The 18,930-nt window shown below is 38.7% G+C and overlaps 1 protein-coding gene across 8 annotated transcripts in view; it reads left to right on the top strand.

The window, feature by feature from the left end:
- LOC123509577 (heterogeneous nuclear ribonucleoprotein A1, A2/B1 homolog) overlaps positions 1–18,153 on the top strand; it is a 23,481-nt gene extending 5,328 nt beyond the window's left edge. For 2 of the 8 annotated variants that reach the window (XM_045264395.1, XM_045263999.1), the window contains exons 2-8: positions 3,303–3,368; positions 8,388–8,729; positions 10,337–10,469; positions 12,519–12,719; positions 13,630–13,938; positions 15,665–15,802; positions 16,072–16,482. In XM_045264395.1, the coding sequence (XP_045120330.1) occupies positions 3,303–3,368; positions 8,388–8,729; positions 10,337–10,469; positions 12,519–12,719; positions 13,630–13,938; positions 15,665–15,771 (1,158 nt within the window). In that variant the 3' untranslated portion in view covers positions 15,772–15,802; positions 16,072–16,482. Of the gene's footprint in view, positions 1–3,302; positions 3,369–8,387; positions 8,730–10,336; positions 10,470–12,518; positions 12,720–13,629; positions 13,939–15,664; positions 15,803–16,071; positions 16,483–16,972 lie in introns of those variants that run through there. The other 6 variants (XM_045264470.1, XM_045264542.1, XM_045264072.1 and 3 more) reach the window with 5 other exon arrangements.
- The last annotated feature ends 777 nt before the right edge of the window (positions 18,154–18,930 follow it).

Below are 18,930 nucleotides of genomic sequence, written 5' to 3'. Positions count from 1 at the left end.
TTAAAACAGTAAGAACGTCACATCAAACATTCCCTTCAATAGTGTTACGAGTCCCAGATATTTTCCCTGCGTGGTGAAACAAAGTGGCAATGTCAGTGTTTGTATTTGAAGCAAGATCGGCAAGAAAAATTAGGCTATATTCTCTACAACGATAAGGACATCTGGTCAAACCTTTCTTTAAATAGTGTTACGAGTCCCAAATGTTTTCCCTGCGTGGAGAAACAAGTGTCAGTGTTAGTGTTTGTATTTAGTGAAGCAAGGTTAGCGAGTAAAATCATGTTAGAAAATGGAGTTATGTTTTCTACAGCTATAAACGATAAGGAAATCGCGTCAAACCTTTCTTTAAATAGTGTTACGAGTCCCAAATATTTTCCCTGCGTGGAGAAACAAGTGCTGGTGTTAGTGTTTGTATTGGGTTAGGTCAGGTTAGCAAGGAAAAAACAGGTTGCATTTTCTATGACCAAAAACAATTAGGACATCACACCAATCCTTTTCAATAGTGTTACGAATCCTGAATATTTTCCCTCCTTGGTGAATCAGTGCTGGTGTTAGTTTTCATTTGGTGATGCAAGGTTAGCCAGGAAAATCAGGTTGCATTTTCTACGACCAAAAACGATAAGGACATCACACCAATCCTTTTCAATAGTGTTTGAATATTTTCCCTCCTTGGTGAATCAGTGCTGGTGTTAGTTTTCATTTGGTGACGCAAGGTTAGCCAGGAAAATCAGGTTGCATTTTCTATGACCAAAAACGATAAGGACATCACACCAATCCTTTTCAATAGTGTTACGAATCCTGAATATTTTCCCTCCTTGGTGAATCAGTGCTGGTGTTAGTTTTCATTTGGTGATGCAAGGTTAGCCAGGAAAATCAGGTTGCATTTTCTACGACCAAAAACGATAAGGACATCACACCAATCCTTTTCAATAGTGTTTCCTGAATATTTTCCTCCTTGGTGAATCAGTGCTGGTGTTAGTTTTCATTTGGTGATGCAAGGTTAGCCAGGAAAATCAGGTTGCATTTTCTACGACCAAAAACGATAAGGACATCACACCAATCCTTTTCAATAGTGTTACGAATCCTGAATATTTTCCCTCCTTGGTGAATCAGTGCTGGTGTTAGTTTTCATTTGGTGATGCAAGGTTAGCCAGGAAAATCAGGTTGCATTTTCTACGACCAAAAACGATAAGAAAACTGCACCAATCCTTTTCAATAGTGTTACAAATCCTGAATATTTTCCCTCCTTGGTGAATCAGTGCTGGTGTTAGTTTTCAATTGGTGAAGGAAGTTTAGCCAGGAAAATTGAGTAGGAATATCAGATAACATTTTCTACAACTGAATGTTTAGGACACACACCAAACCTTCCTTCCAGTTGTAAATAGTAATGCCAAACCTTCCATTGAATAGTGTTTCGAGACCCAAGTGTTTCCCTGCGTGGAGAAACAAGTGGTGGTGTTAGTGTTGGTATTTGAGGTGATGTTAGTGGCGGGTGTTGTCTGGTGTTGTCTGCAGTGACGGGAGGAGGGAGTCTATGGTTGGGATAGTGTTACTGTGTGTTGCTTGTTGCTGCTTTGAGAGAGAGAGAGAGAGAGAGAGCACTTGTCGACTGTAAAGATATTTCTCGAGTTTTTCTTTACTATAGCTTTTATTTATTTTCTTTAAAGTTTTTTGTTCTTTCTTTTTGGGTTTTTCATTTTTCATTTGTATTTTCCTCTATTTCATTTTCCCTTTCCTTTATTTTTTTTTTCTTCATTCCCTTTTCTCATTTTTCTTTCCATTTTTCCTGTAATTTCTTTCCTTATTCTTCTTTCCTTCCTTTTCTCGTAATTTTTCTTTTTTCCTTCTCTTATTCCCATATTTCTTCCTTCCTCTTATCCTCTTACCATTTTTTCCTCTCCTTATCTTCCTTCTCTTATATCTCTTCCTCTTCCCTTCTTTATCCAATCTACTCCCAAATTCTCCTTTTTCTTATCCTATCTCTTCCTTTTTATCTTTTCTTATCTATCGTCTTCTTTTCTTCTATTTGTCATCTCTTCCTCCTCTTCCCTTATCCTTTATCATCTCCTCCTCCTCCCTTTATCCTCTTTTACCTCTATTAACAAGCTTCTTCTTCTTCTTCTTCTTCTTCTTCTTCTTCTTCTTCTTCTTCTTCTTCTTCTTGTTGTTCTTGTTCTTCTTGTTCTTGTTCTTGTTCTTTTGTTCTTGTTCTTCTTTTTCTTTTCTTTTCTTTTTCTTTTCTTTTCTTTTCTTTTCTTTTCTTTTCTTTTCTTTTCTTTTCTTTTCTTTTCCTTTTCTTTTCTTTCTCTCCTCCTCCTCCTCCTCCTCCTCCTCCTCCTCCTCCTCCTCCTCCTCCTATTTACAAACTTCCTGGGGACAGCTTGACACAACAGACCTTGGTAAGAGAAAAGCTGTTGTGGTAAGCTTAAGACTGTGTGTGTGTGTGTGTGTGTGTGTGTGGGGTAAAGATTCTTATTTTATTTATTTTTTTTACTATTTTCTATATATTTTTTCTTGTTTTATTTCTTAGTTTAATTTTTTTTGTTTGTTCTTTTTGTTCTATTTTGTTTCTCTTATTTGTTTATTTGTTATTTTAGTTTATCAGGTTTTCTTTTTTTGTTTTCTTTTGTGTTGGTCTTGGGTTTGTTTATTTGTCTCTTTCTCTTTTTCAGTTTTCTTCATTTCTCTTCCTTTTCTGGTTTTCATTTTTTCTATTTCTCGCATTTTTTCCTTTTTTTATTTATTTCCTTTTCTTTATTCCTTCCTTTCTTTATCTCTGTTTTTCCTTCATTTCCTCCATTTCCTTTCATTTCTTTTCTCTGCATTTACATTATTTCTTTCTTCATTTCATACTACCATAATTTCTTCCATTCCCTCTTTTTTTTTCATTTCCATCCTTCCATTTATCAATTTTCCTTCCTTCCATCATTCCTTCCTGTCCTTCTCTATTCTTACCCTTCTTATTTCTCTTGTTTTCTTCTCTCGTCATGTCTCATCTCATCTTTCTCTCTCTCTTTCCTTCCTTCCCTTCCCTTCCCTTCCTTCTCTTCTCTCTCTTCTTCTTCCTTCTCTTCTCTTCCTTCCTTCCTTCCTTCCTTCCTTCCTTCCTTCCTTCCTTCCTTCCTTCCTTCCTTCCTTCCTTCCTTCCTTTCCTGTTCCATTACCTTCAAGAAAAAAAAAAAAAATAAATAAATAGAATAGGTTTATCCAGCACAATATTGGTACATGCTGGGGTGGTGGTGGTGGTGTTGGTGGTGGTGGTGGTGTTTTGTGTCGTTCTGTAGCTACCATTGTCTCCCACACAGTATGATGCGGATATGGGAGACGGCCACTCTGGGCACAGCAGCAGAGGAGGCCGTGGTGATCACTCTGTAAGTCCCATTCACACTCATACTCTCATTGTTACCTCATCTCACTCATTATGTCCCATTCACACTTCATACTGACTAAGTTTTACCTCATCTCACTCATTATGTTGTTATGGCTTGTTATTCATCTCATTCACACTCCATACTGACTAATTTTTACCTCATCTCACTCATTTCATTGTTTCATGGCTTGTTCATCTCATTCACACTTCATACTGACTCATTGTTATCTCATCTCACTCACTTCATTGTGTCATGGCATGGTACACTCATATCTTCATATCTATTGCATTTTTTTTTTTCCTTCATTACTAAGTTTCCCTATTTATATCTTGAGACATTTTCTTTCTCTGTTTTTTTCTATTTCCATCTTGATTAATTGTTACCTCATGTCAGTCATATCATTGTGTCATGGCTTGGTGAACTCATGTCTTCAGTACTCTCATCTCTCCATATCTCTTGTGTTTCTCTTTCATTGTCTTCATTATCCAGTTTTCTTTGTTCTGTCTTGCTTCATTGTAACATCATTTTTTTTTCTATCATTGTAACCATTTTTTGCATCTCTAACTGTCCCTCGCTCATATCATTGTCATGTCTCACTCATTGTCTTGGTAAGCTTATGTCTTCACTTCTAATACGCTCGTCATTTCTCGTCCCTGTCAGCCCTCATGTCACTTGCTCTAGTTGTCATGTTCCTGTCATGTCATTTTGTCACTTCATGTCATACACCAGTCATGTTGCCACTTCTCATCTCATTCTAGTCTGAAAATTAACTCATTCTTGCATTTGTGTCTTCTAAGAGGTAGTATCATGTCATTCACTTCACATTATCTTGTCACTTCTTTCATTTACTCGTATTTTTTGTCATGTCTTTTTTCATCTTAACTATTTTCATTCTTACATTTATTTCTGAAGGCACTGTCATGTCATTCACTTCATTTTCTCTTGTCACTTCAATCATCTGTTCTTCATGGTGTCGTATCCTCTTGTTCATCTTAGTCATGTCCTTTCTCTTGTCATCCGTTAACTAGTCTCATTCTTGTGTTTATATTCCCCTAAGATCATGTCATTCACTTCATATTCTCTGTGTCACTTCTGTCATGCATTTTCCGAGGTGGCGTTTACCCTCGTGCTTCAAGTCATGTCGCTTCTATTCATCTCACGCCTTAACGCTTTCTTGCATTTGTATTTTGTAAGGTCATGTCATTCACTTCATATTCTCCAGTGTCACTTCAATCATGCATTTCTCAAGGTGTCACCCTCTCATGCATCAAAGTCACATCACTTCATTTCATCTCCTTGTCATGCTATTAACACTATCATTTATATTTCCCAAAATCATGTCATTCACTTCACATTCTTGTACGTCATCTCATTTTTCAAGGTGTCTCTTCAATGCATCTTTACGTCATGTCATTTGCCTCGCTTTCCTTCATTACAGTGTGACTTGAAAGATTGCTAGTGTGTTCTTGGTTTTCTCTCTCTCTCTCTCTCTCTCTCTCTCTCTCTCTCTCTCTCTCTCTCTCTCTCTCTCTCTCTCTCTCTCTCTCTCTCTCTCTCTCTCTCTCTCTCTCTCTCTCTCTCTCTCTCTCTCTCGTGTTCTTGGTCCATGTTTCTGCTTTTTTGTCTGTCATGCTGGAAGTTCTTGTCATGTCATGTCATTCCATCTATTTTTTTTTCCTTGTTTGATTTTTGCCTTGTCAGTTTTGTTAGGACGAGTTTTTGTTTAGTTTCAGTTAAAGTTGATATTTCCTGTATTTTTCTTTTCTTTTTTATCTTTCATTTTTACTATTTTCATTTTTTTTACAAGAAAGTTTTTAGTTTGCTGTTCATATCTTATTTTCCTTTCTTTTTTATTTATCATTTTTATAAGGGAAAGTTTTAAGTTAGCTGTTCTTTCCTATTTTTTTTTTATTTTCACCTCATTTACTAGTTTTTTTTAAGTTTGCTGTTCTTATTATTTCCTTTCTTTTTTATTTATCATTTTTATTAGGGAAGGTTTTAAGTTAGCTGTTCTTTCCTATTATTTCTTTATTTTCTTTATTTTCATCTTTAATTTTTACTGCAAGGCTTCCAAGTCAGCTGTTGTTCCCTATTATCTCATTATTTATTTTTTCATCATTAATTTTTATAAGGGAAGCTTTTAAGTTAGCTCATTTCCTATTTTATTTTCTCTATTTAAATTTCATATCACTTCTAACCAAAAGTTCAAAAGTTAAGGTCGTCTTCTCATCCTCTTCACTTTATCTGCAGCACACCACAAGCAAGGTTTTTAAAGTTCATTGCACTCACCACTACAAGATCTTCCTGTTGTGCATCCCTGCCCTTCTCCTTTATGGCACAGCTTCACCAGTCAAGGGAAAGGTTACAAGTACACTGCCATTGACACATTTCCGAGCCTTTTCTCTCTTGAAAGTCCTGTTTGAATTTAGCGTTTCTCATTGATATAACACTTTTAGCTCTTCAAATGCTCCCACTAAGACATTTCCGAACCTTCTCTCTTCAAAGTTACAAATGTTCTCACTAACACACATTTCCGAACCTTCTCTCTTGAAAGTTACAGGGGAGGGTGTCCTATATGTATTCAGTATTTCTCATCAATATACCTCAGGAACGCTTTTAGCTCCTCAAATGTCTACAGCTTTATTTAACGCTAGTATTTCTCATCACCATAACCACAAACCTGGTATTTGTCACTATAACCACTCAAACGCTATTCAGATAGTTTCTGCACCATAACCCCACAAACACTTAAAATTACCCAAGTTTTCTCAGTTATTACCACACACTTAAAATCACCTATTTATCACTAACCTCACAAACACTATTCAAATCCTAGTTTTTTCTCAACCATAACCCCACAAACACTTAAAATACCCAAGTTTTCTGTTATTCCCACAAACACTATTAAAATCACCTATTTATCACTATAACGTCACAAACACATCAAATTTTAGTTTTTTCTCAACCATAACCCCAAAAACACCTTAAATATACTAGTTTTTCTCAGTTACACAAAAACGTAAACCCAGTGATACTTCTCAATTATACTCACGAACACTTAAAGTCATCCAGTTTCTTAATATAACTTGCTATTCAAAATTATCCAACCTTACTCACCACACACACAAGCACCATTACCACCATATTTACTTACCCATGCCTTCACTCACCAATTGTATCAGTATTTTCACTCAGTCCTGTGCTTTTAATCTCATCTGTCTCATCAATCTGTATTTTCATCTGTACTGTGCTTTCAATCTCATCCCAGCCTCACCAATCCATACTATCAACCAATACTGTGCTTTTAGTCTTTCATCCTTGCCTCACCAGTCATTAATTTCACCAGTACTATGCTTGTTTAATCTCATCCCTGCATCACCATTCATTAATTTCACCAGTTGTGCTTTAAATCTCATCCCTGTCTCACCATCACCAGTCCATATAATTTTCACCATTACTATGTTTTAATTCTCATCCCTCCCTCACCAATCCATATAATTTTCAACTGGTACTCTCTCATCCCTGCCTTCTGTCCCTCCCCACATTCCCTCCCATGTCAGGCAACACCCCCATGCATAGTCACGGAACATGATCAGGCGTTTTGGGTGCATTGACCTTTTTTCCACTGGTTTTAAGTTTTGTGTTGAATTCGTGGGTCTGGAAATTTATAAGACAGGATCATGTTTACTTGTTAGTGATATCAATGTTCATCTGTCCTGGGGGTCTTAAAATTTGTCCTTTGGGTCTAAAAATTTGTAAGGTAGGATAATGTTAGTGTTATTTATGTTCACCTGTTTTGGGGGTCTGAAAATTGGTCTGGGTGTGAAAATCTTTACTGATCATATTTACTTAGTTTCATCAAGGTTTGTCATGTTTCAGTTTAATCAGTTATCAGTTACACTTATGGGACTTGGTTGAAAATTGGCAGTTTTTTCAGTAAACCAGATGTTCTTTCAATCTTTGCATATTCCACAAGTTTGAGTGCGGTGTGTGTGTGTGTGTGTGGATGTTGGTGTGTGTGTGTGTGGGGGGTGGGGAGGTCTAGATAAATATAGTAAATCCCTTTAGTTAGTTCCCTTCCCTTGCCCAATCCTAAACTCGACCTAAAATACCTCTATAACACCAATTTTCTCCTGTCATCTCTAACCTAACGCCCCAAATGTCTTCCTAACACCACTTCACTTCTTCACTGACCCTAAAAATGCAACCCTGACGAAAAGAAAACCCTTCCTAACTTCTCTCCATCTATTTTCCCACTTCACTGACCCTAAAAATGCATTCCTAACATCATAAAACCCTTACTAACTTATCCATTTTATCTCTTCACGAACCCAAAAAATGCATTACTAACACCATTAAACCCTTACTAACTACTCCATCCATTTTCCCCACTTCACTGACCCCCAAAGGCCCCCTAAAATGCATTCCTAACATCATTAAACCCTTATTAACTGTTCCATCCATTTTCTCTACTTTACTGACCTTAAAAATTTATTCCCAACCATAAAATCCTAACTCTTCTTCATCCATTCACCTCGAGAGCAATTCACACACTGCACCTTATTAAGAAACATTTCCCTCACCATAAAAATTTTCAAAGACTACAGAGACAATTAGCTTGAGTTGTTAAGAGTATTTTTTCTGTTGATAATGCAGAAAACTTGTTAACATGTCACTAGAATCACAGAAACATCCACAAGAACCCATGTCACTTCAACTAGACCCATTTGAAAAGAGTATTTATCTTGATAATGCAGAAAACTTGTTAACTTGTCACTAGAATCACAGAAAAACCCTTAAAAACCCATGTCACTTCAACTAGACCCATTTGAAAAGAGTATTTGTCTTGATAATGCAGAAAACTTGTTAACTTGTCACTAGAATCATAGAAACACCCTTAAAAACCATCACCACTTGAACTAAACCCTTTGAAAATTGTGAAGGTGCCACAGGGAAGTGTTTCAAGAGTACGAGTTAGTCTCACATTGTCCTTCATGTTGCATTCTCTTCCCCTGACAGGAGCACTCAGAGCCAGAGCAGATGCGGAAGCTGTTCATTGGTGGGCTGGATTACCGCACCACCGACGACAGCCTCAAGGCATACTTCGAGCAATATGGCGAGATTGTTGACGTTGTTGTGATGAAGGACCCCAAAACAAAGAGATCTCGTGGGTTTGGCTTCGTGGCGTTCTCCCAGGCTTACATGGTGGACGAGGCACAGAAGAACAGGCCACACAAGATTGACGGGCGCTCTGTGGATACGAAACGCGCCGTGCCTCGAGATGAGATTGGCAAACCTGAGGCTGGTGTGACGGTGAAGAAACTCTTTGTTGGTGGCATTAAGGATGATGTCGATGAGGATGTAAGTGTCTTTGCCTATTGTTATTCTGTCTCTCTTAACCTCTTCATGATGCATTTTTCCATATTCAGTTTCTATTTGGTGGTTTAATACAGATTCAAAAACTTGTGTGGGGATTGCATTTATAAAGACTGGCCTTTAATCTGCTGACCTTCACAGTTAACTATTAACCTATTTAGTACAAGGACACATTTTTACCACAAGTTTGAGTGTGATTAAATAATTTCATTCACTTAGGAATAGTTTATGGAGGTCGGAGATTTAATGACAATTCTTCACAATTTTAATCCCCACTAGTTCTGAAGCAATATGTAATCACTAAATAGTGAGGAGAATGAATATTGAAACTGCAATAACGATTCACTACTAGCTGTGTGTTGGGCTTCATGTGTTTTGTGTATATTTTGTCACCAGTAGTAATAATTCACTATACTAAGGGTTTTACAAGAATAGGTGTTAGTTTTTGGGGTGTACCAGGGTTTTCTTTAGTGTATTCTTTGTGTACTTGCAAGATTATGATTCACTAATGTGTTTTGATAAGCATGTACAAGACAAAAGGGGTAAAAAAGAATCTCCTTTCAACACCTCTTCTTGTACACCCCCATAAACTGCTCTTCTTGTACACCCCATAAACTGCAACACCTTGTAAAAACCTTGCTTAGTATACTGAATGATTATCTACTGGTGACATTCACAAAACATTCTGAACTGTTATTTTGCACCTTTCCTCCACATCACTATTCAAACGACTTCATTCCCAGTCGATACCATTTCTGCTTCTTCGATCCTTCCTGTCACTCTATCAATATTTTAGTCACCATTTCTTATCCTACATATATTTCAAACTTCAATTTTCTCTTTCAATATTCTTTCACCAATATAACCACTCTTCTACAACTTCATTCAATCTTCACAGTATCCTTTCACCAATATTGCCACTCCTCTTCAACTTCAATTTTCTCTCAGTTCACCAAAATAACCACCCTTCTACAACATTAATTTTCTCTACCAGTATCCTTTCACCAATATAACCACCTTCATCATATTTCAATTTTCTCGCTATCCTCTCACCAGTATTACCACTCTACAACTACAATTTTCTCTCTATATCCTTTCACCATTACTTAACACCCTTCATCATATTTCACCTTAATCCTACTGTGTATTTATCAGCCACTCCAGTTAACTTCATTTATTTCTTTTCATTGCGTTCTCTTGTCTGAGTTTCATCATGTCATTTTTCAACACATTTTTCCATTTTGTTCTGTCTACCCACACATTTTTCTGTCTACTCACACATCAACACACCTTTCCATTTTATTTTGTCTACTCACACATTTTTCAGTCTTACTCTATCTACCCACACTGCACTGTAACTGGTATCAATATTGCTTTCACTGTCCTCTTTCCCTAAATATTTCAGCCTTTCCTCTCGTCTTCTGTCCCTTTGCTTTCCTACCTTCACCCAATCCCTGACATTCACTCTCCCACTCACCTTGCCTTACCTGTTAATCTATACATTCTTATCTTCACCTAATCTCTCCCTCCCTCCACATTTGTATCTCTTCACCCAATCCCTGACACCTCTCTCCTTCTCTCCACTCCCTCAGGACCTGCGCGAGACCTTCAGTTCCTTTGGCAATGTGGTGTCGGTGAGCATTCCCACGGAGAAGGAGTCACAGAAGAAGAGAGGCTTTGCTTTCGTGGAGTTTGAAGACTATGATGCTGTCGACAAAGCTTGCTGTTAGTATGCCTTTGTCCGTGTTACTGGGGGGAGGGGGGAGGTGAAGCTGTGTGTGTGTGTTTGAGAGAGAGAGAGAGAGAGAGAGAGAGAGAGAGAGAGGGTGTTTGGTGAGAGAGAGGATGTTTTGTTAGACTAAAGCTTGTGTGAAAGGAAATGGTTCATGTTTGAGTCAGGAATGTAGGTATGGTTCTTTGTGTGTGTCCGTCTGTCTGTGTGCATGAGGGTTCAGAGCGTGTGTGTGTAAAAAAGTAGTATTTATTTCTGTATTTTAACGAGTAAATGTGTGTGTGTGTGTGTGTGCGTGCGTTGTGTATTTGTGAGTGTGAAAGTAGTGTTCATTTCTCCATTTAATGTAGGAGTATGTGCATGTGTGTGTAAGTAGATAGGTAGATAGAGAGAGACAGATAGATAGGTAGGTAGACAGACATATAGGCAACAAGTGTCCTATACATACAGCAACATGAGGGTTCTTGTGTAAGGCATCATGAGGTGAGGTGTGAGGCAGCTTGGACCTTGGGAGGGAGGGAGGGAGTGATGTGGCTTGGTGTGTGGTGTGACCTTTCACTTCATTGATTGGTGATGGCATTTTGGTTGTTAATGATAAATGAGGGTGGTGAGGTGGAGTGAGGCATTATTGGTGCAGCAAAGGGGGATCAATAAGAGAGAGAGAGAGAGAGAGAGAGAGAGAGAGAGAGAGAGAGTTGAGGAAGAGATAGAAATAGATGAAAAAATTGAAGATAAAGAAATAGGAATAAAGTTTGAAGAATAGAAAAGCGAGATGAAGAAAGTCGAAGAAATAGAAATAGAGATGGAAAAAGTTAATGAAGAGAAATAGATAGATGGAAGTTGAAGAGATAGATCGATAATATAGAAGCCTCACTAAACAGATGCTATAGATGAATGGTGAAACGAAAGTGAGAAATGAACCGTGGATGTTGTGAGTGGGTGAGGAGGCTGTAGTGGTGAGATTAGACAAGAAAGATTTGGTGTGTGTGCGTGTTTGTGTTTGTGTTTGGAAGGTTTATATTACTTGTTGGTTCTTAGTTTTGTGTATGTGTTTGTGTGGAAGGTTTGGTTTGACATGAAGGTTTGTGATGGTGACTTTGTGTGTGTGTGTGTGTCTGGGTGTGTCTGGGGAAGGTTTGCTGTGATATGGTGGTTGTGACTGTGTTGGGTTCTTCATTCTTCACACAGCCTGACCTTTCTGTGCCATGATTAATTCTCAGCACACTCTGGCCCATTGTTTGCATCACCACAGTGTTTGGTGGTGCACTGAATTGTTTATCATGTTGCGGTGTTCCCTGATCACCACCACTTGTTATGCCAGTGCTGGTCTTTGCTCTGATTTTGTCCACTTTCCTTTTATTTTTCCATCACGGATTATAAAAGAATTGGATCATTATTTATATTTTCTGCTTTTAATTTTTCTTATTATTCTTTATGCCAGCACTGGTTTGTCCTGATCTTGTATACTTTTTCCTTTTTTTTTTTTTTTATATATATTCCATCATGTATTATAAAAAATTGGAGTATTTATATTTTTCTACTTTTTATTTTTTGTCAGTTTCATTGTTTATGCCAGCGCTGGTGTTTGTTTACCTTCAGTTTTATTTTTCTTTTTCTCATTATCACGGATTGTAAAAAAAATAAGGTTATTTACATTTTTCCTGTATTATTTTTCTCTGCGTTATCATTCTCTGCCAGCGCTGTTGTTTGTTCTGATCTTGTACAATTTTTCTTTTTTATTTTCTCATTTTCATGGATTGTAAGAAATAACATTTTTCCTGTTTTTTAAGTTTTTCTCGTCAATCATTCTATGCCAGCACTAGTGTTTGCCTTCATATTCAACTTTTTTTTGCTTTATTATTTTTCATCACGGATTGTAAAAACTATGGTAATTTAAATTTTTCTTTCTTTTATTATTTTTCTCATTTATCATTCTTTATAAATAAACAGTAGGAATAGATGCATTGTTATATAGAAATCTGTGTGTGTGTGAGGTGTGTCAGGAGTAGCATTGTATCTTGAGGTGGGTGTCTCCGTGTCAGCAGTGCACAAGAACATCCAGCTGAAGGGAAAGCGGGTGGACGTGAAGAAGGCCCTCAGTAAGAACGAGATCCAGATGCAGCAGAGGAACAGGATGGGTGGCATGGGGGGGATGGGACGTGGTGGCGGCAACGGACCCTGGGCTGGCAACCGCAACGACAGCTGGGGCAACAACCAGGGCGGCGGATGGCAAGGTAGGACAGGTATGGTGTTCTGTGTATGTGTGTGTGTGTGTGTGTTTACCTAGTTGTATGTTACTGGGTTGGAGTAGGGGTCTGATTTGTCTCCTTATCTACTTTGTCCAAGTGTTCTTTAAATTTGTGCACACTTCCTGCTGTTACAATCTCTTCACTCAAGCCGTTCCAGATGTCTATCGTCCTATGTGGAAAACTGAACCTCTTAATGTTCCTCAGACTGACTTTTCATGATCTTGTAATGTCCTCTTGTTCTTCTATCTCCATCCTTCATTGTGTGTATGTCTTGCCTTGGCCTTAGTTGTGGTCATTGGCGTCTTCGTAGCTCTTAAGTTAGTGTTTTCGTGAGTGATAGAAGATAGGGTAAAGTTATAGATGTACTGTTAGTCCCAGTTATTCATTGTTCTTGTAATGGTGATCACTTCAGTTAGATGTAGCCTTTGGTGTTTTCAGCTTCTGGCGAAATTTCGGTAGTCTTTGGTGATGAGTGTCTTTGTAGGGCGTGTAAGTTATGATGTTTCCTTGAGTGATAAAAGATAGGCTAAGGTTTTGGATATGTTTAGTTGTTGACAGATCTTGTAATGGTGAAGTTATTGTGATTACATCAGTTAGATATAGCCTCTTGTGTTAAGCTTCGGTAGAAATTTTGTTACAGCTTTGACTATTTTTCAGGAGGATTAGTAATGAAACATAGCGGTGAGGATTGGCAGTGAAATGTAGCGGTAAGGATTAGCAGAGATGTAGCAGTGAGAATTAGCAGTAAGGATTAGGAAAGAGATGTAGCAGTGAAGATTGGCAGTAAGGATTAGCAGTGAGGATTGGCAATGAGATGTAGCGGTAAGGATTAGCAATGAGAAGTAGTGGGTGGCATTGGCGTTTGGGTGGCGAGGCAGAGCCATAACGTGTCACTCTCCCACAGACAACCGCGGCGGGTGGGGCAACCAAGGGAACTACGGAACACCAAACCAGGGCGGCCCAGGTGGGTATGGCAACCAGGGCGGCTATGGCAACCAGGGTCCATGGCAGGGTGGCCCCCCCAACAACCAGGGGTGGAACAACCAGACCAACCAGGGATGGAACCCACAAGCCAACAACTACGGTGGCACTCCCAACAGCTGGGGCCAGGGACCTAATGACTTTGGCAACAACTATGGCCAGAGCTACGGTGGCGGCCCTATGAGGAACCAGGGCTATGGACAGACGAATCGTTCCACCCCATACAACGCTGGTGAGTATTGAGCTGCGTGATGTAGTGGTGGTGGTGGTGGTGGTGTACGAGTGGCACTATATGAATTGTTTTGAGTGGAAGTTTTTTGTAAGAGTTTTTCAAGCACCAGTATTATTTTCTATGATTTGTGTTGGCTCTGTGTGAGTTGCTAGATGGTGTTGACTGTTGGCGTTGGTGAAAGTGCTGGTCGGGTTATTTAATAGTGTTCTTTGCTGCGATATTCAAAGAGACGTCGACATTTCCAGTGTTACTTGTACGTAGTGTTTATACGATACTATTTTTTGTGGTGGAGAAAGTGTAAAACTGTGATGAATATGTGCAAAGTTGCTCTTATTACAACAACAAGAAATACTACATTGGTTTTAATGAGATGTTTTCATATGAGTAAAGGTTTCAAGTTAATAACGCTAGCCATTTATTTTACCCACGGATGAAAGATGATTTTTGCTGCACAGAAATTAAGACAAGCTCAGTAGAAACAGGAGGAGGTGAGACTAGAGATGAGAAAAGGAAAGGTTATCAGGTGGAAGAGATGGTGGTGGTGATGGTGGTGGTAGTGTAAGGCTTGGCAGGAGAAAACCGTAAAACCTCAACACCTAGATATGAGAAAAGGAAAAGGTGTATCAGGTGGAAGAGATGGTGGTAGTGTAAGGCTTGGCAGGAAACAGGAAGACCTCAACACCTCTAGATAAGATAAAAGGAAGAGGTTTGGTAGGTGGAAGAGATGGTGGTGATGGTGGTAGTGTAAGGTTTGGCAGTAAGAAATAATAAAACCAACACCTCGCTAGATAAAAGAAGAGGTTTGGCAGGTGGAAGAGATGGTGGTGGTGGTGGTGGTAAGGTATGGCTTGGCAGGAGGAAATACAGTAGAACCTCAATCCATCTCACTTTTTTTGGGGAAATTAATCCAACACTACATTCAAGTTACCTCCGAGCTTCTGTGCAGCTGTCTTGCATGTACCGGTAGTTTCCTTGAGGGTCTGGTCTGTATTCAAACACTTTGCTCTCTCACCACTACTTTCAAAGGCCACAGAAATGATTAGCAAGATTTTCAAAAGTTTCTCCAGTTAATAATGTAGAAAACTTGTCACTCAGCCTCTATAACTAAAAACATCCTTAACTCTTTCAGTACCATGATGTGTTATGTCCTAACTATCTCTAAAAACCATAAAAACACCTTATAAAACTTTGTAAATTTCAATAAACCCTCTTGAAATAGTGGAGGGGTAGCACAAGTGTTTGAGAATATGAACCTGTGTGTTTTTCAGTATGCGGGTTCCAGGTTCCTCATGTGACTAGTGAGGTTTTACATAATTAGTGTAGGGTTAATAGGAGGAGGTACTATTCATGTTCCTCTTTATGTAACTTAGGTGTGTGAGGTTTTACTTTAACCCCTTCAGTACCATGACACATTTCCATATTCTGGTTACTATTTGGTGATTTAATATAGCTTCAAAAACTTGTGTGGTTTGGATTACAATATTGGAGACTGGCCATTAATCTTCTGAGGTCTATCTAATGTCAATAAAATGGTGTAACCGTCTCAAATCTCAATGTGTCCCAGTATTGAGGGGGTTAATGAGGTAATGCCCAGGTTCTGCCTTGTGACAGATGTGTGAGGTTGTACTTTTAAGGTTTAGTAATAGTAGGAGGAGGAGGAGGTTGTGGTGGTAGCAGGAGGTTGTGTAGGTTGAGAAAGGCGCTGAGGTGGCTGTGTGTGCTGCAGGTGGCTACAACAACCCTGGCAACAGCGGCCCCAACAGCTACGGTGGCGGCGGTGGTGGGAGTGGCGGCGCTGTCAACATGAACCAAGGGCCAAACCGTCGCTATTAGAGTAGCCTTGGGGGGTGGGGGAGTCCTGTGGGTGAGTACCAACCTTCTCTTTTTGACTACTCTACTATTACTACTACCATTGTTCATTGTAGTGATCACAGAGCCTTGGTGCCGTAGGTTACTTTGCTATATCAGTTATTTCTTTGGTTTGTTGAATTATTATTATTATTACTGTTTGCATTTATTGCTTAAGATAAGTCATGAAATAATGTTTTGATATTGAGCATTTATATATATATGTAAATATTTGACTAACCTTTTGAGATAATGTTGACTAATTTATGATTTTCCACACAATAGGTACATAGCAGTTTAGCCATGAGGCAGGCAGGCAGAGGCAGGGCTTGAGTCAGGGCCCAGGCAGTCAGGATAAAGCTAGGAGTGGGGCAGGCGAGCTGAGCTATAGGGTGGTAGACAGCCAGGCTCCTCAACACCCTGGAGCCTTGCAAGACACATTCCATTCGACGCTTGGACTAGCACCCACTGGCCTCTGTAGGGGAGAATAAGTTTTTTTCCTAATTTTTTTTTTACATTTTTTTTTATATTTGTGCTTGCATTTTATATACTTAGGATAATGTGTAGTATAATAATAATAAAAAAAGAAAAAAAAACATCTACTCTCATATATTGAAATAACCAAAGCATAGTCAGCTCTTTGTATTATGTGTGCAGAATTGTAACTTTCATTTTACAAATAAATTAATCCTAAGACTGGTGTGTTCTGACATCCTGAGTCTGGGTGTGGAGAGAATCTAGGCAGTGAGGTCTAGGAACTGTCTAGGTGTTTACAAAGAAAGGTAGGTTGTGTTCGGTTTTGTGGTGTAGGCAGTAAAGTATTCTAGGGGTTTGGGAACACGAGTCATTATTATTATTATTATCTTCTTTATTAATGTCAAACTATTACCTTTTTAACTTTTTCCTTTTTTGTGAGTGGTTAGCACATTGTGTAGTGATGGTAGGTTCACGCTTAGTGTGAGTGCACTTTGAGCTTCTTGTATTATTATTATTATTCAAAGCTACTACTACTACTACCTTCCTCTTATTATTATTATTATTATTAACTGTCTTGTGTTATGAGTTATACAATAATTATTACATTCCATTATTTTTGTTCCTATCTTGAAGTGAGTTATTTAGTGTTTGTTGATTAATTGGTGTGCAGGTGTCTGGGTAGGCACTAATGCACGTGTTATCTCCTCAGGTCCCCGGCGCTACCTCATCACCAAACATCAACTGCCTTTCTCCAACCTGTGATAACTTTTTTATTTATTTAGAGAAAAAAACACCTTATATACCTTTATATATCTATATTTTTTATATATTTATACATAGTTTATTTTTTTACCATTTGGAAATTACACCAAAAAGTTTTAAAAAATTGTTTTCTTCAAGATCCTGGAGTATTAGGATGTCACTGCACAGAGCTGAGAATGGCTACATCCCAACTAAAACTAAATTCACAACCCTTCCCCTGAACCCAGCCCCCATCAGCCCCCCAGCCAGACCCATAGCCCCCTTAACTCCGGGAAGGTGTCCAGTCTGTGGGGATTAAATTTAAGTCCCTCGTTACTCAGGGATTCTAAAACTTCCTCACTTCGGTGCTTTGGGGGCTGACTGTCACAGCACCGGTGTAGCTGTAGTGGCCAGGGTAGCCGTAGTAGTAGCTGTAGTAGTGGTGTTGTGTTACTGGGGCTTGTGGTGGTTGTCCTTTGTGTGGTGGCCCTCAGGGGATGTCCTGTCTTATGTTGCGTGGTGGTTCTTCAAGTGTGCATCAGACGTCACACCGCCGTCTGTTGTGACGCGCTTCACTCCCACTACGACAATTTTCAAAGGCTTTAAAAATTAATAACCGGGTTTTAGTGTTCTGTTCACTCAATATACAAATGTCACTAAATATAAAAACCTTAAAGAATCAAAAGCGTTCTTGAAAACCTGAGCCGGACAAGATTAGTCAGGTTTTTAAGAGCGTTCCTTCCACTTGTGAATCTTGCTAATCTTAATGTAAAAAAAATACCCTTAAAATAAACCCAGGTGTTAAACCAAATATATAAAAAAACCATTGAAAACTTGGGTCACAGACAAAAGTGAGCGGGTTTTCAAGTGTTTCTAATATATAAATAAATCTTAATCTCATAAAACACCCTTAAAAGCCTTCAAGTATAGCCTTTTGAAGTTACTGGTGTGAGGGAAGCGTTTCAGAAGGTGCCTAGTAATAGCTGGGTAAGTAATGCTTGTGTTAGGTCGGGACTCCAGACCGCCATGGGGACAGGATGGCGAGGTAAGTGCCAGGCTGAAGACATCGGGCGTGGAGCATTCATTCTGACAGTGTACCGCGGTTCCTCCATACTGGTGATTAATGAAGAAAATAAAAGGAAAACATGATTACTGCATTTTATTTATTTACAAGGAGATTAATGCATATAAATGACTCTCCTCTTGCTTTTAATCCTATTTCTCTCTAGCAAACAATTTTTCCTGTTCCTCATCTTTCTCAAGCTACCCAACCATTTTCCTCATCCTTGCTTCTTCATCTACTTGTTTTTCCTCCTTGTCTCTTGTCTCCACTATTTACTTCTTCTTTCTCAAGCTACCAAACTATTTTTCCTCATTATCCTTGCTTTTTCCTCCTTGTCTCTTGTTTCTACTTGTCTTCTTTCTCAAGCTACCCAACCATTTTTCCTCATTATCTTCTACCTGTTTTTTCCTCCTTGTCTCTTGTCTCTACTTTTGTCTTTCTCAAGCTACCAAACAATTTTTCCTCATCTTTGCTTCCTCTAGCTACCTGTTTTTCCTCCTTGTTTCCTTTCTCTTTAGCTACCAATGTTAATATAAAGGAAACTTTTTATTTACATACAAAGACCCTGTAATGTTAAAAATACACTTCTGGCTAATTAATCTTTTCATTAATTCTTCCTCCTCACTTAAGTTACTAAATCCTTATTCTTGTTTTTTCCTACAGCTCTCCCCTCCCTCTCTCAAGCTACCAATTCATTTCTTGCCTCTTCCCGCACTTTCCCTCTAGCCACAAAACCATTGCTCCTTGTCTCCTGTTCCTCTTCCGATAATTATTCCTTTTCATTGATTCCTCCTTTGATCACATTGAGGGCTGGAAAAAAAAAAAAATTAGAGAAAGACTAGGAGGTTGGGCAAAGGCTGGGA

The sequence above is a fragment of the Portunus trituberculatus genome, chromosome 1 (assembly GCF_017591435.1).
Source record: "Portunus trituberculatus isolate SZX2019 chromosome 1, ASM1759143v1, whole genome shotgun sequence".
Taxonomy (NCBI): Eukaryota; Metazoa; Arthropoda; class Malacostraca; order Decapoda; family Portunidae; genus Portunus; species Portunus trituberculatus.
The sequence above is the reverse complement of the archived record's forward strand: the minus strand, read 5'-3'. Positions and strand labels throughout refer to the sequence as shown.